This window comes from Candoia aspera, chromosome 2, assembly GCF_035149785.1.
Source record: "Candoia aspera isolate rCanAsp1 chromosome 2, rCanAsp1.hap2, whole genome shotgun sequence".
Taxonomy (NCBI): Eukaryota; Metazoa; Chordata; class Lepidosauria; order Squamata; family Boidae; genus Candoia; species Candoia aspera.
Window position 1 is genome coordinate 124,775,246 of NC_086154.1, and position 24,465 is coordinate 124,799,710.

The 24,465-nt window shown below is 40.2% G+C and overlaps 2 protein-coding genes across 3 annotated transcripts in view; both read right to left on the reverse strand.

Annotated features, from left to right (window-relative positions):
* RAB5B (RAB5B, member RAS oncogene family) overlaps positions 1–9,130 on the reverse strand; it is a 36,571-nt gene extending 27,441 nt beyond the window's left edge. Inside the window, exons 1-2 of one of the 2 annotated variants that reach the window (XM_063293513.1) lie at positions 9,032–9,122; positions 7,147–7,231 (exon numbers count right to left, since the gene is read on the reverse strand). The gene's annotated coding sequence lies outside the window, so the exon portion shown is untranslated. Of the gene's footprint in view, positions 1–7,146; positions 7,232–9,031 lie in introns of both variants that reach the window. The other variant, XM_063293512.1, reaches the window with a different exon arrangement.
* A 4,265-nt stretch (positions 9,131–13,395) lies between these two features.
* Positions 13,396–23,155, reverse strand: CDK2 (cyclin dependent kinase 2). Its single transcript, XM_063293515.1, has 7 exons — positions 22,743–23,155; positions 21,447–21,524; positions 20,920–21,043; positions 19,492–19,662; positions 16,766–16,867; positions 15,754–15,957; positions 13,396–15,135 (listed from the first exon to the last, which is right to left on the reverse strand). Exons 1-7 carry the CDS (start codon positions 22,856–22,858, stop codon positions 15,031–15,033), a joined length of 900 nt encoding a protein of 299 aa, XP_063149585.1. The 5' UTR covers positions 22,859–23,155; the 3' UTR covers positions 13,396–15,030.
* Positions 23,156–24,465: the final 1,310 nt, after the last annotated feature.

Sequence of the window (24,465 nt, forward strand, 5' to 3'; positions counted from 1 at the left end):
CAGTTGCCGCTTCCAGTCCAAAGCAAGTCGCCAGATATCCAGTGATTCAGAGCCAGAACAGTTCCAGTACCGATCCAGTTCGAGACCTGTCTCCAGCACACTGCGTTCAGTCATATCCAGCTTATAGCTCCAGTGAGAAGTCCTGTCCCGCTGCCTTGTTGTGGCCCAGTTGGGCTCGTTGGACCAAGTCTTTGTTTAACAAGGACTCAATTATTATAAATAGTTATTAATAAAGGGTATTTTTGATAATACCTTGCCTGGTTGCGTAGTCTGAACAGGACACATTATATAATTTATACCAGCCTTCCCAAATATAGTGCCATCCGGATATATAAGGACTATAACACTAAGAATCCACAGTCAACATGAACAGGGTTGGGAACTCTAAGGCTACAGTCTCAACATACCTGCAGAGCCCAAATGACAGGGAAAGTTATACAATATTGTAATGATTTTATTGTAAACCACCCAGAGTCCCCTTTTTGGGAGAGATGGGCAGTAATAGAAATTTGAAATTATATATCTATATAATTTCATATTAAATTATATAGTTCCACAGAAGTATTGTATAACAGCTTATTTAGCAAAAAGCATTATGGCATTAATTCTTTGCTAGAAATACGTCAAGGAAATAGAAGAAACTGCCAGAATGGTTTCTGTTTTGGAATCTTTCCTAGAAATTGTTAAAAAAAAAAAAAGGACTTCCTAAAACAAAGTCATCTTTATAGCAAAGTCAAAGTCCATTCTCTTATTCAGCAGAAACTTAGAAAAAAGGACTAGCACATTATGCCATAAGACCTTGCTATATTTGCTGCAACAGGCTTCAAAAATTCTTCTAGGTGATTTAATCAGGTACTTTTAGAGGTGATCTGATTAGGAAGTGGTTTTACTTATTAACTGTGCAGAGCCATTACATACTGAATACAAGCCAGAATAACAAGAATTTATCAGCCACATTCCAGTTAGAGATAAGGTACAATCTGAAATATATAATCAGTGAAAAGACTAAGATTTCCAACACCCAGGTATAAATATATTGGCAGGACAAATAACTGGTTTAACAATGACATATGTATATACATTCATCCCTTTTGGGATAAGCAACTTTATGCAAAATGCAGAAAAACAGTAAGCAGTACTAAGGCAAAGAAAAGACAGGAAAGAAAAGGAAATCTAACAAGATCTAGTTTACACTGCCATTCACTATACCTCACCATACTTTTCTATCCTTGGTTCCAGTACTTCTATACAACATTTCATAAACTGACTTTTGTTCTTTAAACTTCTCACATCTGCTTTTCAGGATTCTATCAACTCTGTTCAAACATTTTTCTTATCCATTCCTTTCTCACAATTTATTCAAACTTCCTTCAAATATTTATTTTATAATTCAATCATCATTTACTCTATCTACATGATGAACTAACCTCCATGTAATGGTCACTCACTTTAGTATTGAATTCACATTCATTCATTCATCACTCATTCATTCTTAAACGTCTCTCTCATTATACCTACATAATAGGACTGGATTACTTCAACATATTTTTATGTTTCAGCTGCCATACCCAATTCTCACCCCTATATAACAAAATAGTTAGAAGCACACACATCACACTATACACAACCATTTTCACTTGTTTTGACATTCATCACAACTGAGCGCATACTATATACTACCTCTCTAACAACATTTGTACACCTCAAAATTTCTCCATCAATTTCCTATCCTATCTCCATCCACTTTCCCAACCTACCAAGACATATAAACTGATCTAGTTGCTCAATTTTTTTCACAATTCATGTATACCTTGCATCTGTTCACTCCATTCACCCTAATTGTTCACCACATTTACCCTATTAAACATGATGAAATTCAGTTGACCTGGGAATGTTTATATCCAAATGTGATGTTACATCCTTTACACGGCCCAAAAATTTGCATTGTCTTGATTTTTCAAAGTTATCCAGCTTCCCAAGCAGCAGTATCTCTCTATTATCCACAGAAGTATAACACATTGAATTAGGGAAGCAAAGCCTTTCAGAAGTTGGAAGGACACTGAATTATCCCACCCTGCTCTGTTAATGCCAGATGCAAGTAGGCTCTCAGGTTTGCACTATTAATCATCCAGATTCTAAAAGTGGGGAAACACAGGAAATTAGCAAGTCACTCAAAAACAATTCAGGGGCGGGTGACAACACCAATCTTATCTTTGGTAATCAAAATTAGCAGGAACGTCAGACTAAAATCAAGCAGAGTCAAACCATTTGCTATCCCTGAAAGTCATTGGACAGACTGAAATTTATAGTCACAATGATTATTTTTTGCTTCTGAAGCCTGAAACTCTAATAAAAATCAGAAAACAAGTAAAGGAATTATCATGTAGGATATATGTATACTTTGAGAGAACTCCTAATGCCAATTAACCATCTGAATGTAGAAAAAAGCTGAAACTGTTGATAGATCTTTGGGAGCTTTGTCCTCATATAACATACAAGTGATTGATTTCATTTTTCGTTCTTCATTAATGTACAGATTTCCCTACTGTACACCCAAGATGGCTGGCAGCAGAAAAACCAAGCATTTTATCAGCTGTCTTCCCCACCAACGCTAAAGCACACAAGAAATAATTTTTTGTGCAGCTTGCATAAAATCCAGAATTAAGTTTGATATGTTCTGAGATACGTTCCTCACCAGTCAACTGGTTCGTTAGTTGCAAAGATTTTTATTTTTTGAGCCACTTTATAATTCTACAGAGCCAGTTTTAGAGCTAAACCAGAGTCTTTGACTACAGCTTTCTTTTTGGCAATGAGATTCTTGTTTATAGCATCCATTCATGGGTTTTCCCTAGAAAGGTAGCATACAATATTTAAAACAAATTTAATGGTAGATTTGGTGATAGTTGCTTCAGTTGACAAACAACAAATGGTTCTAAACATTTCCCTGATTAAAAAGTCATTAATTTGTAGGAAATAATAGGTGTTTTTTCAGATACGGTGTTTAAAGATCTTTTTAAGTTCTACATACTTTCTGGAGAAAACGTTATCAATATTTGGTGAAATACCAGAATGGTCAACTCAGCAATTTTATATGTCTAAATAATTCTGTCCCTAAGATTTTATTCTATTTTTGTGAAGACAACTCACCTATCTATAAAATTTGGCATATATATAACGTCAATCTTGTTTTGACAAATCTCTACAAAATTATGTTCACATTGCTAGGCCTGGGGAAAAAAATATAAATATAAATATAAATATATATTCATTCATTCCAGGCCTAGCAATGTGAACATAATTTTGTAGAGATTTGTCAAAACAAGATTGACATTTTCTGCTACTCTGGAAGTGGTGTGTCATTATTATTTCAATTCAAAACCACTTTTTAAGCAAACCACCACTGTTAGCAGTAGTTCATGAGTCCACTTTGATTTTTCTGCAACACACTCAAAATCTGGCACAGCGTTCTTCTTCCATGCAACTTGTATTTCCTTCTGACTAATTTCGAACTGGAAAGAAAAAAGTTAACACTTCCTATCTTGCTCCAGTGAAGGCCCTTTATGAACTATATATATTAGGCAACCATTATATTCATAGGAAAAAAAACTCCTTGGACACAGAGCAAAGAAACTTAGGAGACTAACTGTAACCTTTGAACAGCAAAGATACAGAAGATAATGTGGTAAACTGGACACAACATGGATAGGAATGAATTTATATATATTTTGAGTAGTATTTGAGATGGGACAAGTTTTTACTTGTGCCAGCTAAGGATTAATGAGTCATGCTGATTTAACAAATAGATGCACAAATAGTTAAAGAGCCAATCTTCTTTCTTCTATCACCTTGATACCAGTTACTATATTCAAAATGTAAATCAGAATGGCCTCCCCTTCACAGAAACCTTTCCTTTTACAAATTCTATCCTGAAAGTATCTTTAACAACCATTAAGATATTGAAAAAACTGAGGTCAAAAACATCTTACAATCGTATCTCTTATGTGTGAAGTTATGAGCTTTATTTACAGCTAAACAAGTTAGTAGTTTTGTGGTGCTGTGACTAAGAACATTATAGATATAGTAAGTATAGAAAACTGCTAGAATTCTCACAGAAATACTTACCCTGGTAAACCTTGGACTCTTCAGTATAGTTTGCAAAGTTTTATAAACCGAATACTTTGTTCAAGTAATGGAAACTGGATTTTCTACAAAGAGTTCCTGCAGAAATCTAATTCACACTACTGTTTTACTATATACACTTCCCTAAAGACTAGGCAAAAACATGCTGAAGTGATTAGAATAAATAATTGAATATCCTAATTTCAAGTTTAATAACTGATGGACTTTGCCCCGAAGACAAGCTTTTCTCTATATTAAGCAGAAACATAAAATTTAATAGTTGCAACTAGCTATATTTGCACTGCACGCATGCTGACATACATCCAAGGACAAGCCTAGGAGATTTGGGATTACTTGTTCATTCATCCTATTGTCCTATCTTGAAAGTCTTTATATGCTAACAGAACAAGATGGGAAGCTAAAGTTTGCCAGGGATATTGCATCAGAGCTTAAGAGCAAGATGCAGAAAGCAGTTGAGATATTACCTCAGACTGTTCATCTCATGCATCCCAAGGCCTTTTGTTTCACTTATTTGTTAGCTAGATTGTGGCAATATTAAATGAACTATCAGACATAAGTCATTTTTTAGTAAAAAGATGAGTCTCTACCAGTATCAACAATATATTTTCTAAAGACTTCATTATATACAGGATATCCTTATTAGTGTACCTACTAACCACTAAGATTAATATTTTTCTCAATAAAATTTACAGGAGTATCCTATCCTAACCCTAAACCTTCAGCTATACCTCACTTAAGTGAGATGGTAGACAACCAATTGATTACTGCACATTAAAGCAGCAAATATACACTGGAGGACTCTAGCTATCATGAACTGTCATTATCTTCATATCACTATGTATAAACAGGTTACTTTTTTTTATTCTAAAGAAAAATTAGCCTTTTCTGCATGAAATCAAGAACCCTCACCTTTGTGAATACCTATGCATGCATAGAACTATATGCCTGCCCATCCCAAGGCACAATTCCCCTTTACTGTAGTTGCCTAAACAGACCAGGTCAGTTAGTAAAATTATGTAAGAGTCATACATGGGTAAGCAGTACAGTATGCATATAGCATGTATATATGTGATGCCCAAACATACAGGGATAAATAATAAAAAGATCTTTGTAACGTATGTTCTATACATTTAAAAAGGAATGAAAAAGGCTCTTAAAAGGATATGTTTGATTTCAAGAAATTGAAGTTGACAACACTAAAAGTATCAAATTAATTATAACACACAAATTAAATATGTTGGCCTTCAATTCAATAAAATTATTAGTGTCTTGAGCACTTTTTCTATCACTTACATCCTGTACTGTTGATAAGTTAACAATCTCAAGCTAGAGAGAATCTGAGACTGTTTCCAGCTGCTTGAACACTCAACCTACCACCGTAATCAGTTCTTTTTCCCATCTGGATCAACTCCTCAGTATAATTAAGCCTCAGCTGGTAAGAGATTCTATGTAGAGATACATTCCACCTTTGCAAGTGACCCCTAAAGGTAATACCTCATCTCTGAAGGGCTGATAGCAGGAAGTAGATGTTGCTACTACTCCAAAATTTACAGTGCCTTCAAGCAGCTAAGTCAACTCAAAGTACTGCTTATACCACAAGCCCTAAAGTGATTAGCCCTTATCTATTTTTAAGTAGCTTCCTTCTTTATATCTTACTTCTAGAGAGAACCACTGTCCAAATGAATGTTGAAGACCTAAACAGAAAAGCTACATCATGTTCATGGAACTCCTTGTACAGCTGATCTTACTTAAAAACCAATTCAATCTTAGATTTAGACTGCCCCTTTGCTGACAAGGGTTAAAGAGTAAAGCAGATTAATATACAATGAAGGAAGAACATACAAGGCTTGTTAAGGCCTAGTAGGAATTATATATTTAAAAAATACTCAATGCCCTGGAGAGTTAGAGCTCCTTACCAACAAAAACTACAATTACTTTTTCACTCAGATTAAGACAAAGGACCCCACTTTCTAATAGCTCAAGTCAGAAAGTTGCCTGATTATACAGTAAGGGCCAACCAAGAGAAGGAACCTTAATCCCCTAATATCAATAAAGAATGACACATACTGCCATGCTTAATCAGACCCAAGGTCAGTCTGCATTCTGTTTCTAAATTCCTGATTTATACTCAGAGGAAGTTTAAAATTATGAAGATAACAATTTTCCTTTACTACATAGCACTTAAAGCATAACCATAAAACCTGCTAAAGCTTTTGATTCTTTCTTGCAATCAGTATTTAATGCATACAATTGGTGAATTACCCAGTTTACCCTTGTGACCAAAAGAGCTGGATGTATTTCCAAGATGAAAAGCTTCTAGTTTTCAGATTCCGAGCTGTTTGTCATATAAAGTAACAAGTTAAAACCATTCTTTTCAATAATGGGAAAGATTTGTCACCAGGAAATAATATTAAACTAGTGATGGGACATTTTCAGAACTGGTAAGCAAATGTACACCTATAGACAGTAAGGAAGACAAAGAAGTTGAAATCTTTTTGCAAAGAAATAACTAAAGATAACATACAGAAAAAAAATGGAAGGATGAAATTTAAAACCAAGCATTTATATTTATTTATTTATATTTCAAATTTCCATCACTGCCCATCTCCCCCGAGAAGATCTAAGAATCTAAATGTCTTTTTCTTTCATTAAAATTATAATTAAAAAGTTACAAGTGCGCAGCCAAAGCTGAAAATAGATGGAAGACAATGTATTGGCCAAACATACAATACCACACTCATCATCAATTTTAAGTACAGTAATAGCAATTCACTTCTACACTAGTTTATCATTTCAGTCAGGTTTTTGTAAATATGCATACTTGCTTTATTTTTATAAACATTCTTTGATCTCAGTCATACTGATAATGAATAAACCCTCATCTTTTAAGAAGACCTTAGAAAAATCACTTGGTTGTCTAACAAAAAAGTTGCAACAATGGCTAAGGACAGTGATGATAAAACTAGGGAGAGATAATTTTGTGAAGATTAAAAGAAAGTTTCTCACCATTAAACAACAAAGTTTTCTGCTAGTCTCCAAGAGTCGTATCCTTCATAACATTCAGAATCTAGTTCAGAATCTAGTTCTACACCTGTGTGGATGAAGGAGAATTCAATCTAGGAAAACACTATTTCTTAGATAATCCGTATAGTAATGCAGTACATGGAAATTCATTAACTTATTCTTCACATTACACACTTCTTAGTTTTAAGTTTGGTATCAGTGCGTTTCCACCAGCTAGCAAAGCCTTATAGTACCTCATGGATGTAGGATACATTAAGCACTGCATCTTGGCTAAGTCTATTTCTCATACTGATTTAACAAAGAACAAGGCCAGTTTGGTCTAGTGGTTAAGGCAACGGGCTAGAAACCAGGAGACAGAGTTCTAGTCCCGCCTTAGGCATCAGAGCCAGCTGGGTGACCTTGGGCCAATCCCTCTCTCTCAGCCCAACCCACCTCATAGGGTTGCTGTTGTGGGGAAAATAGGAGGAAGGAGTATTACGTATGTTCCCCATGCTGAGTTATTTATAAAAATAATAAAGGCAGAATATTAAATAAATAAAATAAACATCAGGGTTTCTTCTCTCTTCCCTCTAGGTTCCTGGGCAGCTTTCCCATATCAATGCATTTTTAATGGAGTACAACTTTAAGGAAAACAGTAACCCCCTTAAAACATCCATGAAGCCTCAATATGCCTTTCAGAAGTTAATTACAAGGATCAGTAAAAGCATCACATATGCCTAACTATTACCATAAATTTAAACTGAATCACAGACACTTTGTGAATGCTGACCATGCAATTGGTGACTTCTTTTTGAAAGAGCAAAATCATTTGCCCCTCCTAGGTGACTACATTTAAAAAAGGAACCATAATTGATCAGGAAACCCATGGAAGGAGGAAAAAAACTCTGCAAAACTTTGCAGACATAAGTCTTTCAACATAAAGAAAACATGGAAAGACAAACGGCAAAAACTTTAACAAGTCAAGCAACCAAGTTTGGGTCGTACAACAGCTAGCAAAATCCTAAACAAATGTAAGTTCACTGACTGTCGTGGTAGTCCAAAGTTCTGCTTTCTTAACCCAAGAAGCTTTAATAGGTCCCTCCTACAGTAACTCAACCAGATTTTACTAATGAGTAAACACGCAATCTATACTAGAAATTCCTAATAGCTTTAAAACCAAGGGAAGCTTAACAGTATCGACCTGACTACGAGAACGACCCATACGCTGAGTTTATGACAACTACTTATCGATTATAACCTCTGAACTTCTCACTACAGCCCATTATTATTCTGACCCCACTCCACCATCATTTCCACTGAAGTAGCAAGTCTTCGTAACTCAGCCCAGTTGGTTCCCTACGTCAGAAAGGCTACATACAGAAACATCTCCTGGGAGAGACAGTCGCCATTCCGACGCGTATGTTCTACAACGTTCACGCCTGGAAACCCCGCTTCCACTCTACCTCCCATTCTTAATGGGAAGAAACGTCCTTCACCCCGCTCGTCACAGTTCCGCTGTCCTGGGTGTTAAAGATCCTTCGCTCCACCCCACTTCTGGCTTCTCCAGACCACCTCGCTCCGTGCACATATCCATCCCTCCCAAGTCCTCCCACTGTAGCCGGGTGGGAGGGGTCAGGCCCACCTCCCCAACACCCGCCGGGCTCTCCAATTAACCTCTTATTCCGTCCCTAGCCACAAGGCCGCCGTCTCCCCACCAGAAGGGATCGCGAGTCAAGCCCGCTCCCCCCCTTCCATACGAAGGGCCCAACTTTATCCTATCCCCCGCGTAGCCAAGCAACTGCTGTCCGAGGGAGCCACTCCCAGGGAGCAAAAACGATCCCTCGAGAAACCAGACCGCCAGCGCGGCCTAAGAACCCCACACAGGTACCTGAGACGGCTCTGGCTCCCCCCACTTCGCGGCCCTCGACTGTTTCGCACACAAACTACCTCAACCAAACCCAACTCTGTGCCGGAAGGCGGAGTTAGACTGTGTTCTAAACCAATGGACGCTAGGCACCTGGGGCGCGAGAACGCGTTTTCGACCAATCATCTTATGGGAAACCGCACCCTTGCCTCATCTAGCTAATTGGAACTCCGCTAAGGGAAGGACGGGCAGCAGCTCTAGCACCAATGCAGCGGAGGAGGCGGGATAACGAGTTAAAAAGCTTCTAGCCAATAGCAAAGACAAGTGCTGTTTTAATCGACGAGTAAATCAGCCAGTAGAAAGGTCGCCGATTCAGGAGGTTTCATAAACAACAAATAAGGTGACCTAAGAGGGCGGAGCTGTCTGGAATCGCCAACCAGTCACAACGCACACTGTAGCTGATATTGCCCAATCGCAGATCATATGTCCTCCATGGCTCCTCGCGAGAGGCCGAAGGTAATTGACAAGAAGGTAGGTGGACGTGCACCGAACTTGCTTTGCCCAATCAGCGATCACACTGTAGCCGAGGGCCAATGAGAAGCCACGGGGAATTTGAATGGCACGAAGAGAAAAGTGACTTCCTGGAGTCATGTGACTCTTGACCTCATTGGGCCGCCCGAGGTGGGGGCGGGGTTCTAGAAACGGGAAATTATGTGGGGGCGTTGCGAGCGCTGGGTCTCCCTGAGGCCGGAAACTGCGTTCCCAAGCGCCGTTGCTGATGAGGTATGTTCGCTGGTCCGAGTGGGACCTACTTCTGAGTAACGCTTAAAATTCATACAGTAAGGAGGTGCTGGACCGCAAAGAAGGAAACTCGGCTGAGGGGAGGATTAATCCAGTTCTTCTTCCTGTGAACTACCGCTTGGTGTTCTAGGACTACCGAGGTGCCGATCTCTTCCCGGCGTCCTGTGGCCCTTGAAGGCGGTGGGTCAGTCCTCTGGCTAGTATACAAAGTAAGGCTAGCTACAGGGTTAGATCTCAGCAACCGAGAGAGAGAAAGTGTAGGAACCATCGGCCCCTCGTTTTCTGTTTCCTCTGAGCTTTTTCCTTTCCTTTCACGCAGTCGAAACGGAACTAAGTCCACACGCAAGTTCACGGAACGAAAGCCGTTTCTGTGAAGTGTTTCTGTCGGGGAGCGAGATGGTAAATTAAGGATCCCTTCCCTGTGGTTAGCATGAGTCTGCTGTTGCCTACAGTCTTTTGATAGTGTTCAGCATCATTGATTCTTTTACATTAAATGTATATTTGATATGTATACAATGTGAATACTCGATAATATGAATGTAGGTCCTGTAGAAAGTAGTCAGTTTGTATGTTGCTAATATCATTAGCAGCATTAGCAATTAATAACAGAAACCAGGCTCATCATATAGATTGACAATTAAAAATAAGCAAGAATTCCCAACAATGTGAGTCCTTCAATGTGGAGGATAATACAAGCTTTAATTTTTAATTCTATCCTTATTGGATATTAACCCCATTTTTTTTTAGCAGCAGTGTCTTATTACTTAGCTTTGGCCTTCCTCCCAGAGTACAAAGCTGACCTGGACAGAACTGCAGATACCTGTGAACTGTTCTGAGTTAAAAGAACCCATACCATATTGCTTACTGTATAAGTCAGATTCAAGTTTTGCTACGAGCCAAACCCAAGTATGAAGGAACTGTTTTCTTCCTGGGCTGGGTATCACTGCATTACTAAATGCATACATCCTACATGAACAGCAATGGGGAGAAGAGTATAGTACATTTATCAGTGTTAGAACTCTGTAATCCAGCAATTCTAACAAAAATGCAACGTGAGTTTCATCGGAGTCCTATTAATTGTGCGTGTGTGTGTCCCTTTGAGTCAGTGTTGATTCCCAGCAACTGCTTGGACTAGCCTTCGGTTTACTTGGCAAGAATTCAGAAGTAGTTTGCCATCTCCTGCTTCCCAGGGCTGAGAGAGACTGGCCCAGGGTCACCCAGCTGGCTTTGTACCTGAGGCAGGACTAGAACTCAGCAGTCTTCCAGTTTCTAGCCTGGTGCCTTAACCCTACACCAAACTGTCTGTCCAATTAACAGAGTTCCTAGTTAAAAAAAATACAACACCCAAAACTATGTTGTGTGTCATTTTATTACTGAACAGTCAAGTTTTACTGTCTTTACTGGCAAAATATGTGAAGTTTTAGATTTAGCAACTGGCAACATCTCCTTTAGTAGCAATTACTTCAATCAAATCTTTCCTGTAACGTTGATCAGTGCCTGAAGTTGGCTTTAGACAAATTTTGGTCCATTCTTCTGTACAAAACTGCTTCAGCTCACTAATATTTTGGGGCATGTGCTGGGCTTCATGAACCACAGATACTTTGATAACCTCCTATAGAACCTGCTTGCAGAGTCCAGAATTCCCTTAGTGATTGTGAGCTTCCAAGTTAAAGACTGCAAAACAGCCCCAGGCCATAATGCTCCCACCATCACATCTCAGTGAGGTATGATATATCAGTGTCTTGCTTTCTCCAGCATAAAACCAAAATGTTCCACTTTCATCTGTCCACAAAACATTGCTCCAGTGGCCCGCCGGATCATTCAAGTGGCCTTTGACAAAGTTGGTATGGGCAGCAATCTGCTTTCTGGAGAGCAAGTTTCCTCCTTGATATCCTTCCGGGCACACCACTCTTCTTCAGTGTTTTGCTTATGGCAGACTCATGACTACTGACACAACAGTGTGGCTTGCAGACCCCATCATCATAGGGTTCTTTTGCAGCTTCCCAGCGTTGCATGCCTTAAGTGTTGTTTTGTTGGATAACCACTCCTGGGAAGAATAACTGGTGTTGCACTTTCTCCATTTCTATACTACCTAATTACAGATTGATGGAAGACATTTTTAGCAACAATTTAAAACTTTTCTAGCCCCATGAGCATCAACAATCCTTTTTCTGTGGCCCATAGATGTGTTTTAATTGGGATCTGATTCACTTCCACAAACCTGTTGTGAAGGTTTGTGATAGTGGTAACTGTTTAGAAGGGAAGACCCTTCAAACTAGCATGATCATGTGATTGAAATATCTGACTCAATTTATTCCTGTAAGAGAGAGGATTACCCTACTATTTCACATAATTTTTCAAAGAGGTAATGAGTTGTGGTTAAGGTGTTGGGCTAGGAGCAGGGAACCCAAGATTCTAATCTGCTGTTAGCCACAGTAGGTTAGTGGGTGACTTTGGGACATCATCTGAAAGTTGCCGAGTAACACATTTGAGGTCTCAAAGACTACAGCAATGTTAACAAACATCTTATGAAACATAAATTGGCACAATAGGAGTAGGCCTACAGGCTGTACCTACTCATAGTTCAGTGAGATTCACCCATATATCAATTTTCATTTTCACAAGCCTGCCTAACAGCAGTTCAAAACCTGAGATTTGCAAAGAAGAGGCAAGCACCATCTGACAAGCTTCAGTAGAGAGTATACACCATTTGTAGCAAAAGACAATTGTGTAAGTGAATCTTTTATATTTCAGAACAAAGTTTTAAACACAAGTTTCTATGTACAGTATATACAGGGGAAATGTAAAGTCTATACCAGGGGTTCTCAAGGGGTGGACTCGGGACTCCTGGGGGTTTCCGAGATCCTTTCAGGAGGTTGCAAAGTCAAATAAAATAACCCACATAATCCAAAGCTCTTTGGGGTCATCAATCATTTCTAGGACTGTAAAAGGATCCTGAAACCAAAATGCTTTAGAACTGCTGATCTAGACCATTTACATTTCATCCCAAAAATTCTTAACTTTGATGAAACTGATAATAAAATGAGTATCTTTGCTTTGAGGAAAAGGAAGCCACATGTTAAAATTGCTAGTACTTAATGATTTATAAACAGGTTTCACAGTAGTACTGTATTTAGAAATAGTTGTCATACAAAGAGCTAACAAAACAATTACTTTTCTTTAAAAAAGATTATATTACAAAAATGTCAAGGTGCTTAGACTAACAAATTCAGAACTCTTCTTTAAAACTAATAGCCTTATAAATATATATATAAATTTCCAGTCCAACAGTGAAGGAGAAGATACCATGGTTCTAATTATTGCTTGTAAATAGTGGCATGAATAAAACATTGATATTGCTGCATTATCACTCTAAGCAGTCTCATGTAAGAGTGTCCACTGTAACCCGGAGGTCCTGAAATAACCAACTTTCTTAATGAAGATTCATGCACATCAGACTCCTCAGTATTCTGTCCCAACTCAAAATATAGCAGTTCATAGGATATATAGAATTTTTGAAGTCTCCATATCTGAAACAATGGATATTTCATCTATGAGAATAAGAATTATGACTTAGAATGGGACGTTTCCCCCCATTGAGGAAAGTGCAGTCCTCACCATCTTAAAATGTTTCATTTCTACAATAAATGAGCATTACCCTAGCATGAATGCTTTTAATAAAAATATGCATTTCAGGAAAATGAATACCAGATGGCTTCATTGAGGCCTCATATTTAAGATGCATTACACAACTGGTTGAAAAAGACCAACATTTGGAATTATTTCAAAATTATTAAGTTAATGTTTCCAAGTTATTGCTCTATGCTAGCGACAGGCTTTAGGTTTTTGTACTTCATATTGCCTTACTCTGAAATAAAATCCTGAATTTTGCAGGAAAGTGTTCTACCATTAGGTCAGTTTAAGTGGCCCTTAAAAATTCTCCAATATGAAACTTTTATGACTATACATCACCTCCATGTGGCATCGACCAGAAACCAATCATGATTTGTAGTTTAGCTATCAAGATTTAAAAAAAAAAAAATCAGATCTTAGATGCCATTCAACTGATACAACCTGAGCAATCCAACTGCCTCCAAAACAGGTTGACACAAAGATGTAGATATCAGTATTTCCAGCTCTCTGGACTAGACCAGAAAAGTTTTCTGCTGTAAATTCTCTAGCTAAGTGGAAGGCTTACATTACTTTGCTCAAGGTGTGTGGCTGGAGATTATAGGAGAGACAGGAACTAGGTATGTATTTCAAAGCTCACACACAATTTAAGCAATATATATTTGCACGATACCTTACTTTAAGCCGAGGGTGTAAGGCCAACCCATCAGAACTATGGCATTTGAAACTTTCCCAGCTATTATAGGAAGACAGTCTTGGAATGGCAAACCACAATTGCCAAGGATAAGGCATTCATTGGCTGCGAGCACAGAAAGACCATCAGCTTACTGATATAGAAGAAAACAGGTATATAACACAATGCAATACTGAGTGAGTAAAGATTTGCCCATTTCCCCACCAAATAAGCAATTTTGGGAGGGTTTTTTCTTTTTTAAAAAAATATTCTGCATATCAAATGTCAAAAAGAGCTTAGTGATGCAGCCAGTATGCATTTGAAAGTTAGCAAGCCATACTGTGCCACCAAAGGCCACGCTTCAGCAGTTCCATCTCTTCAGGATTATTCTAGTGATCAGTGGGTTATACTGACTAGCATCACAGATGAAAAGGGTGCACCGTGACAGATGTTGCCGAAGTCCCTTAGCCCTCTAATAAAAGTTCCTTCTACACCTGAAGGAAAAAGAAGCAACTACAGTGTACTTGTGCCAAGATGTTAACAGCTGGAGAGTAAGCAAATACAGAATACGTTATTTTGTAGACGTCCCCAAGGAGGAAGGCATGGAACACATGGGGGGTAAAACGTGTGAAGAATGAAAGGGTGCTTCTCAAGCAAGTTGAATCCTTGTGGCTGGCAGCTTTGGAGGCCCTTCTCTCTCCACAAGGCAGCTTGGAACCAGCGAATCCTCAAGCTCAGCTTAGTGCTTTACGGTGAGTTCAGGAATAAAATCCTAAAGGTGTAGGCTGTGCCCCATTGGGCCACCAGGGTTCTCTTCAGGGTTAAGTTGAAAAGTTAAGTGCAAGCAACCAGGGCTGCCCGAGGAAAAGGTATGTTGCAGAGCCTGCACCACAGCAACTCTGCTGGCTCTAATTCCATTTCACAAGCGGAGGTGTGGCAAAGCTTTTGTGACATCTCGAAAGAAGGGGTGATTGAGAGCAGTCTTGGCCGAGATCCTCTTGTTGGGATCATAATGCAGCATTAGCTAAAGGGGAAAGAAGGGTGCCAAATCAAACCAAGATTCATTACAGTCTTACACCATAATATAGTCAAAATGTTGGTGGTTGAAGTGCTTTACACTTCCCAACTCTCACTTCAAGTATCTTGCTCAAGTCAGCACTATGGTGTTACATTCATATGACAAGTTGTTAGTGACAAGAAACAAAATCTAGCAACTAAAAGTGACTTTAGAGTCTGTCCCCTAAAAGGAATACAAACAGAGAGTGTCAGGAAACCAACCAACCAACCAACCAACAAAAAAGACCATTTTTTTCTCCTAGTCAACGATTGGTGGATAACGCATGCATAGAGCTTACAAGTCCTATACTGACATGGTTCGATCCTGGCACCAAGTGGAGAGAAAGAACTCAACTTTAAAGCAGGACAGCACATGAAAACATCGTAGTGCAAACTCTGAATAGGAATTTGATAAAAATACCAACATTTTATATATAGCACAAATCAGTAAGAGCACTTTTGATTTAGCATGAGTGCTGTTGCCAGTTCTGTCAGATGCTCTTTAAAGTACCCAGACCTTTTCTTAGGTTAGCATGGTAACCACATGCTTCAGATCAGAATACTTCTCACTCTACATAAAACTCACTGCTAGAAGTTTTCTGCCTTCTTCATCCAGCGGTGGTACTACTTTGCTAAAGTCCTGCCGGGCCCACTTGGGAAAACTGGACTTATAGTCAGGCATAGAGGTGACTCCTGGCCACACAATCTCATCCGGCGTGCCCAGTGTGCGGAAGATGCGAAACAGCTGGTCGATTTCTGAATCCCCAGGGAAGAGCGCTCTACGGGTTAGCTACTTGGCAGAAGAACAAAAGGTCAGAACGACAGTATAGTATGCTTTCCTAGCCTAGTTGCTCTGTCTTCCATTTACAGTGTGGTGTATTTAGCACTCCAATTTTTAATGGTAAGGATTGACATAACAATTTAACACTGTCTTTTTTACTGAGTGCTTTTATTCTGTTTCATTAGCTATTTGTTATACAATTATCAAAGCTATTATGCAAACTACAGTTATGTGATAAAAACAGCAGGATATAAAAACATAATTTTCATTATGATGGTTTTTCCCTTCCAAGAGCTAAAAGCCCCATATATGAAGACACTTGGATCAGGATTATATGGTAATACAGATCATCAATAATTAAGAGGGACAGGAGGAATCTGACCCATTCTTTCATTCTAATCATTTGACATGACAAACTGCCCTCAGCACATGCTCAATGTATGACCCAGTTCTCCACTCTCAGAGCACAAATAGCCCCTAGCAGGAAGGAAGCAGCTTTCTCCAAAGCCCAATTCACTCCTTGGAAGTCAACTGATCCTGTCAGCAGGCCTTAATTAATCTGACCTACCCATCCTTCCCACACTGAAATGAATGAATGAGAGCATGTTTTTACAGCAGTAAAGCTGGCCTTAAGAGGGATAACATTTTCCGATGTTTGAGGTCTGCAACAGCATAGTTATCCACATCTGTGCAATAACCTCGAGGCCTTAACATCACAAGCTACATTTCCTGCTCCTGCCAATCAAATGCCTCCTTTCAGTGCCAGACTCAAGTCCAATTTTCTGGTCCATTCCACCTTCATTTCCAAAATACATACCATCTCTGCAAAGATGCACCCCAGGCTCCATATGTCCACTGCTGTTGAATAGTATTTGCAGCCAAGGAGAATTTCTGGAGCTCGATACCAAAGAGTCACCACCTAGTGTGAAGCACAAAACCCATAATGGACGTACAATTAAATAGCAAGCTATTCAGGAATGGGCACTTTCAATCTGTTCTCTGCATCGCAAGCCCTATCCTCCCATTTTTTGTAATGCGTCACATAATACCACCAAATTAATTCAGATCAAGAGCTATAGTACTTAGGAAAAATACTGTATGGGTTGGAGTCACTTTTCAAGAGTTCAACACACGACCTGCATACAGAAGAGGCCAGATTCAGTTCTTGGCCTCTCCAGGGCGGACTGAGAAAGACTCTGAAACTAAGCTAGAGGCACCAATAAAAGGCAGCTCCCAACGTTTCTTGCAAAAGCCAAGAACAAAAAATGGGATCCCTGAGCTATTGTATCCTACTTTTATACCACAGGGCTCCTCACAAGGATTTCCCAGCAAGAAAAAGAAGCATGAACACCGAATTGCTATGCCATACAATTAAAACAAAACAACATAAAAAAACCCACAAAAACCCACAGGGCTTAATAAACAGGAAAATGTTTATCAATATTAATCACATGACTTCACTGTACATGTTCACAAGAATATCCTTGGCATCACCTCCTAGACTATCTCTGAGATGGCCCAACCCAGGAATGATTTCTGAAATACTTCTTCCTCTCCCCTTACCTAGAAAGCACATTCATTTAATCACTGTTGACACCAAGTTGCATTTCAGTCTGGTTCAGTAAGTCCAAGCTTCTAATTTCCAGGCCCCGTTTTAAATTGGGGTACAAGTATTTTTAAATGGTTATTAGCAGTCTAAAAGAACCAAGCATCTTTTGAACAGTTTTCATCACGTATCAGAAAGCAAGCCCAGAAAGCCAGCTATATGCTGCTTATGAGGGCAGTGATCCAAATACTCTTTACCCTGAGCCCTCCAATTGCAACAATCATACAGGTAGGATTCCTGCAATAGACATGTGCCCCTTTTTTGCGGATCCTGGACTTCCCATTGCAGTTGCTGCTGAAAGCCAGCAACAAAGTGTGCAATTAAAAGCTTAAAGGATTAATATAAATGTTTGCTTTAATGTGAAAATCTTTTGACTTTGCTTTCCCTACTCTGATTGCAGCTAGAAAGCAGTTGCCCTATCCTGGCCTACGACAAGGAACTCCCAAGGAGAGAACAACACCTCCACCAACACAAGCTGGACAAACCACAGTATATAAACAGACAGCAAGTCCCATTCCCTCTTCACATTGAAGATGTTGCCTAGTCTGGCAATGAAATGTCTGCAAGGAAACCACAAGGCTCAGAGAGCACCAAGGACTCCACAACAGAAAATGTAGGATCTCAGTGCTGACCAGAATGAAAGAATATTACTAAAATGTTCCAATCTTGTCCAAATCAGTGTTCTGAACTGAGCATAGAAATAAACCATAGCCAAAGATAGTTTAAGACACATGATCCAAACTTACTCCTAGAAAGTAATACAGCAGCTGTACTTCAACATAAACTTCTTAGAATCCAGTCACTTTCAACTGGAATGCAAATAACTTGTGTGCTATCAGCTTGGGAAATCTGAAGGAAATACATTTGTGCCACATGCATGAGCAGTGTGATATTAAAGAAGTGCTCTTGTTTTCCTAGCATTGCTCATGTTTGTGTCTACACATATGTACATATATACATATAGAAAGCCAAGAAAAAAATTGCATCATAAAACAAATCAATCCAGACTTCTCAAAGCACAAGATCAAATTCAAATTATCATACTTTGGACCTGATATGCAAAGACTGAGCTCTCTTGAGAAGTCTGGAAAAGGCAGAAAGAAAGAGAAACAGCAAGGTGAATGGATTCAATTACAGTAGCAAAGGGTACACCATTGGATAACTTGAAGGGCCAGATCATCCTGGAGAAGATCGCTAAACGTTAACCGCAGCTTAATGGCACACAATCATGTTTGTGTGTGCACAGATAGATATAAAATATAAAAGAGAAAGGGAAGAGCCAGTAATTGTATGTAGTTATAATGTGAAAATCAACATTTCCCAAATCAAACAGACTACAGGTAGTCCTCTACCTACAACCATTCAAAGTTACGACGGCACTGAATGGTGATTACAACTGGTTCTCAGAGTTCCAGCCATCCCAGCACCCCTGTGGTCACATGATTGCGATCTGGGTGCTTGGCAATCAGTTTGCACTTATGACTGGTTGCAGTGCCCATGATCACATAATCGCCATTTGCAATCTTTCCTGCTGGCTTCCCCAAAAAGTCAACGGGGATGCTGGCAGAGAATGTCGCAAGTCGCTGGGGTACACTTCCCCATCTGCACTCTCTCCCCCAGCCCTTGTGCTTGTGCTGCATCAGCCACTCATGCACACACTCTGAGCCTCACCGCTCTTCCTCTGTGTATCCTCTTACACTCCCCCGACCCATGCTGATTTGGCGGTGCTAAGCTGGCAGGAAGTTGCCTCACCTAATGGCCGTGGGATTCAGTTAACAACAGCAACCAGGACTGCAGGGATTGCCATCACTAAGTGATGTGGTCGCGCTTTGCGACATCGCTTAACGACAGAAATTCCGGTCCCAATTGCCATTGGAAGTCGAGGACTGCCTGTATAGGCCAGAGAATGCCAGAGTGAGGAAGGACAAATAGCTCACCTCATGTGTGTAGGTTCTCACTGGCACTCCAAACGCACGAGCAAGCCCAAAGTCAGCAAGTTTTATTGCTCCCTCTGCATTGATAAGGAGGTTCTGTGGCTTAAGATCTCGGTGGAGTACACGATGGGAGTGGCAGAAGGCAAGGCCCTGCAGCAGCTGGAACAGATAGCTCTAGGAGAAAACATGAACATGCTTTGAGTAAACCTGGGCTTTGGTTGTGCTTATGCCTATTGGCCAAAATGTGCCAAAACTAACCAGCACTGTCTTTACCATTAGCAAGGAATGTTGCATGTAACATGGGTATGACTATGGCTGGAACCTAGTCTACCGTGTCTTACTAAACAGTATTATTTGAATACCTTGATTGACCAAAGCCATGATGGGTTGTGAAGGCAGTACCAGTGGACCCATCTGGTATATGGAGGACTGCAACTTGGAACATAGGAGGAGTAAATTATAGAATATAAATTAACAAATGGAATGAAAGAAAAATACGCTGATGTGTTGTGGATTCAGTCTGAAGGAGCACAGTGCTGAGAACCATGTTTATTGCAAGAAAAGAGGGACTCCAAACAATGGAAAAGTAAAGATTCTCATAGAAGTTGAGGGATACAAGGCGGAAAATCTTAGGAATCTTCTATTGTTAGGCAAAATGGGATTCTCGGGAAGGCAGGAGAGCTGAGGAAGTTCATTGTTAAAGAGATGGGACACTGAGATCATCAGCTGATAGAGGATGAAAGGTTGGGGGTTCTCTGTTGCAATTCCCTTGTAAAGGTTGCCCTTGAGCTGGTGAGGCGGCTTCTATTCTCTGGTTTGATGGGATTGCAGGGGGCTTTGTCAGGGGCAGGGAGGGTTAATTTGTGTCTGATGGGATTAGGCAACGAGATGAACTGGATTTGACCCTGGTCATATCCAAAAGAGAGTGTGTGTCTAATTCAGCATTCTGTGTGCTATTTTATGAAGAACCATGTCTCCCAGACTCCCAGTGTATAAGGTCGCAAAAAGCCTGCCCTAAGGACAAGCCAGGGAGGGCTATACTGCTGGACTATATGGCCCCTGACCCCCATCTGGTAAGCCAAAGTAGAGGATTTTGTTGCTTTGTTTTACCATTTCAAAAAACATAAGCAAAAGGAAACACCTTAAACATTTAGCATAGGTATATAATTTCATTTGGGTCTATATTAAGATTTTAATCAACTCAGCAGTATTTAAGAGCAAAGCCAGTGTTACTGCACACATTCACAAAAAAGTTGTATATGACCTTCTACATTTAAATACATATTCCACTGAAGATATAAAACTCTCCTCAAAATCCTTGGTTTGTGCTCCTGTAGCTCTTTTGTCAAGTAAAAAGGAATGTACCTAGTGTGCCTGTGAACACAGGACTAGGTTGCTTTTTCCTTTGCCTACCTGCTCTGCATAGCTTACCTTGATAAGAGGTAACTCTACACCACTGATGGAAGTAGAAGAATCCATGAATTTCTTTAGATCTTGATGTAAGAACTCAAAGACCAAATAGAGTTTGTTCTCAGTATGGATTACATCCAACAGTCTGGGGAGTCAAGGAAGGGATAGGAAGAAGACAAACAGTAACATTTGGATGTCGACGATGAAACTGTAAACAGTTTTGTCGCAAGTTCAATGCCATTATTAGCCCAGAAGGTCACCAATTATATTCAAGCTGCCCATATAGTTCTAAATTTTGAGAAATAGAATTAATAAGGAACAAGTAATTGTGTAACTTCCAGTTTACTATGACATCTTCTTTGAAGCAACTTTTCTCAGATCAATTACTGTCAGATACTGGCCCATAAAAATGCCCATTCCAATTTAGCTGGGAAACTTCAACACTGGCACAATTATGTCTCCTTGTTAAATAGCCTGAAGACCTACCAAAAAATAGCATTCTATGCATTACTCTCCAGATCATCCCCTTCTGTCCTCCACATGCTTACTTGACTATGTTGGGATGGTTCAATTCCTTTAAGAGCGAAATCTCCCGGATGGCTGTGCTGGGAACACCTTCTGTCTCTCTGAAAGCAAAGAAAAGCATTAAGAAGGGAAGAGATGAAACTAGAGTTAATTTAGCCAAATAAATTGACTATTTGAGATGCTAAGATAGAAAACTAAGCACCAGAAAGTTGTAGACGAAAAGATTGTGCGTAATGGATGATTATTCAGTGCAGGTGGAATAATAGATCAGTAATGAAGATTAAATAGGATATGCTGGGACTTCCTGTATTAACAATCTTTGGTATATTACTGGCAACCATCCCCATTTTCTTGCTGCTTTTGTATCCTCTAATGTCTGGGTTCACCTATCAAACTGAACCCTTCAATTGATTTATAGACTAAAGTTAGTATACAGCACCTATTTCAGACATTAAACAATGAAGGTAAACTGCTCGGTTTATTTAGAACTGACTTTCTAGTTACCTAGCTTTGCAACAGCTTTGAGGAAGGCAGGGCCATGCTTTAAAAAAAATAAAGAGCTTGGCCTTCTAATCTAACTTCCTTAGCTTTACAGGGTCAAGTCCTGGGAAAATCCAGAATTTAAATATTCCCCAAATCATTCCCTCTTTCTCACAAGATTACTGGGAGGATAACATTTAGGGGAAGGAAGGAAATGAATCCTGGGAGTTCAAGTCCACACATATATTGAAATAATTACAAGGTAGGAACTTGTAAGGCAAGCTCCCTAGCGATTCCCATTCTATTGCCTCTTTTTCAAGAGCTTCTCTCAGCCCACGGGCCTCATCCTGCCTAGGCAGCAACCTATTTCGCCAGGTACCTACGCGGAGAAAGAGCTCGCGCGCTCTGCTCTGGGCCACGGAGCATTTGCACGCAGGCCAAGTTACCACCTTATGAAAGCAAAGCAAAGCAAAGCGGAGCCGACTAGATATCACGCGTCTCCTCTCGTCTTCATAACTTTCTAAAAAATTTCGACGTGGATCAAGAGCAGAGGAAAGCATGACCTCCCTCCTCTTAGCCAAGCCTTCAATCTAAGCCTTCATTAATGGCGAAGGAGGAGGAGCCGAGCAGGCAGCCAGGGATTACAAGTCTCACATTTTCCCCCCACACCCCCCTTGCTCCTCGCCCACCACTCCAAAACTACACTTCCCGGCTTCTTCCTAAGGCTCGGGCCACTCTTCCTCCTTTTAGCAGAGAGACGATCACTCTTCCCACTGCGTGTGTTTGTGCGTATGTGGGGGGCGGTGTTGGATGGAGGGGAGAAAAGGTCTTTCACTCACGTGTCCAAGCGGATTTTTTTAAGCGCAACCACCTCGCCGGTGACTTTGTTCTTTGCTTTATAAACCACGCCGTAGGTGCCTTCCCCGATCTTCTCCACTTTCTGGAAGTTCTCCATCGGGGGAGACGTTGGCTGGGGTGGATCCCAGTTTGCCCCGAAGATCCCCGGCGGCAGAGAGAAGGAAGGAGGTGGTGGTCCGCAAGAGCCAAGCAGAGCACGGTCGCAGGGCCGCCCGGCGGTGGCTGCGGTTAGGAGAGACTCGAATGGCCACGAACTCACGCAACGCCGATCGAACGCGGTGTGTTTTCACTCGGCAGTTGAGTTACTGCGGCTTCTCCTCCTTCGCTCTCTTTTCCCGCGCGCGACGCTAAACTTAAAACAATACTAACGATTCCAGCTCCCCTCCTCCTTTCCTCCGGCTTCCCGCGTTCCATTCGCTCCGCCCTTCCTTCTACCCTATTGGCTCCAGGGTTATAGCGAAGCTCGTTGGGTGGCGGGAGAGAAAGAGAATACGGGAAGTTTTTCTTAAAGGGCGAGTACGGTAGTTTTCGAGAAAGAGTTTTGGTAATAAGTGCCTAAGTACAGATTCTTGGGAAAATGCTGATCTAATGTCGTGTATATTGACGACAGTAGGGATAAGCTTCAAATTAATTCCGATTCAAGTAGAGTTTAAAAATCTACAAAAAAAGACCTTGAATACATATTAACACAAAGGAGAAAATCAGCTTGAACACGGTGGCTGAGTTTGCACAACACTCTCACTAGGCGGTCGGTGATGGTAGTTGGCCAGTCTAAAGATCACCATGTAAACTGAGGGAAGGATAACATGGTGTTGTGAGAACCATGGCCTTCTTTGACCCCACCCAGATGATCTCCATCCAACCCCACTATGAAATGGTATTAATTTTTAATAATTAAATATAGCTGAAATCTTTTGAGATCACTGTATCTCAAGTGTTTAGTGGTAAAATCTTGGGAGATTTGGGATGAGAATGCTAAAATCTTGCAAAATTTGTGATTCCAAGGGATTTGGGCATGCATGTGCACATAAACACATATTGTATGTAATGATGCCAACACCCAGGACCTTCTGTAGTATCTTCATAGACTATAAATTGTGCCCACACTCGGTTGAGAACCTCTGCTATGATGAGTACTAGAACATGGCTCCAAGGAACTGCTCTGCACTAGTACAGTGTTGTTACTCCTATCTTTTGTGGGATTTGTTTGTGTATGCATGTTTGAACAATGGAACCAGTTGTATTATTTTTTTCATTGGAAAAGCACCTGAAAAATGTTTTCAAAATTAGGTTCCCAATCCCCCTGTCCCCGCACACTGTTAAAATGTCTGTTTCTTCCGTGTTGTTATGGATGTGTTCTGGGTGTGAACAAATTAATACAATGTTGTGAAAAGGGTTTCCTCTCTAAAATACTGTTCTCAATGGCCTCTAAGGCAGGGGTATGCAAAGCTTTGGGTGCAGTCCCTGGAACTCCTCCAAAAGTTAGTTAGCTAGTTAGTTAATTTATTAAATTTAGCCACTGCCCATCTCCCCCCAAAGGAGGGACTCTGGGCGGTTTACAGCAAAAGTTTACAACAAAAGTTGCCGACAACTTGTAATATTTGACATGATACAAGGTTAAAATGGTGATATTTTAACTCAGTCATAAAGAATTTTTCTGTCCACTTCTCCTTTTTAGATTTTTTTTTCCCCAATGGGATTTAA

What these genes read in the sequence shown, in the direction of transcription:
- CDK2 (XM_063293515.1), bottom strand. Translation starts at nt 22,858, where the DNA reads ATGGAGAACTTCCAGAAAGTGGAGAAGATCGGGGAAGGCACCTACGGC. An exon ending in TGAGAACCTACACACATGAG is followed by an intron (nt 16,868 to 19,491) that starts GTGAGCTATTTG and finishes GCTTCACACTAG; the next exon opens with GTGGTGACTCTTTGGTATCG. An exon ending in AAGGCAGAAAACTTCTAGCA is followed by an intron (nt 15,136 to 15,753) that starts GTGAGTTTTATG and finishes TTTCCCCTTTAG; the next exon opens with CTAATGCTGCATTATGATCC.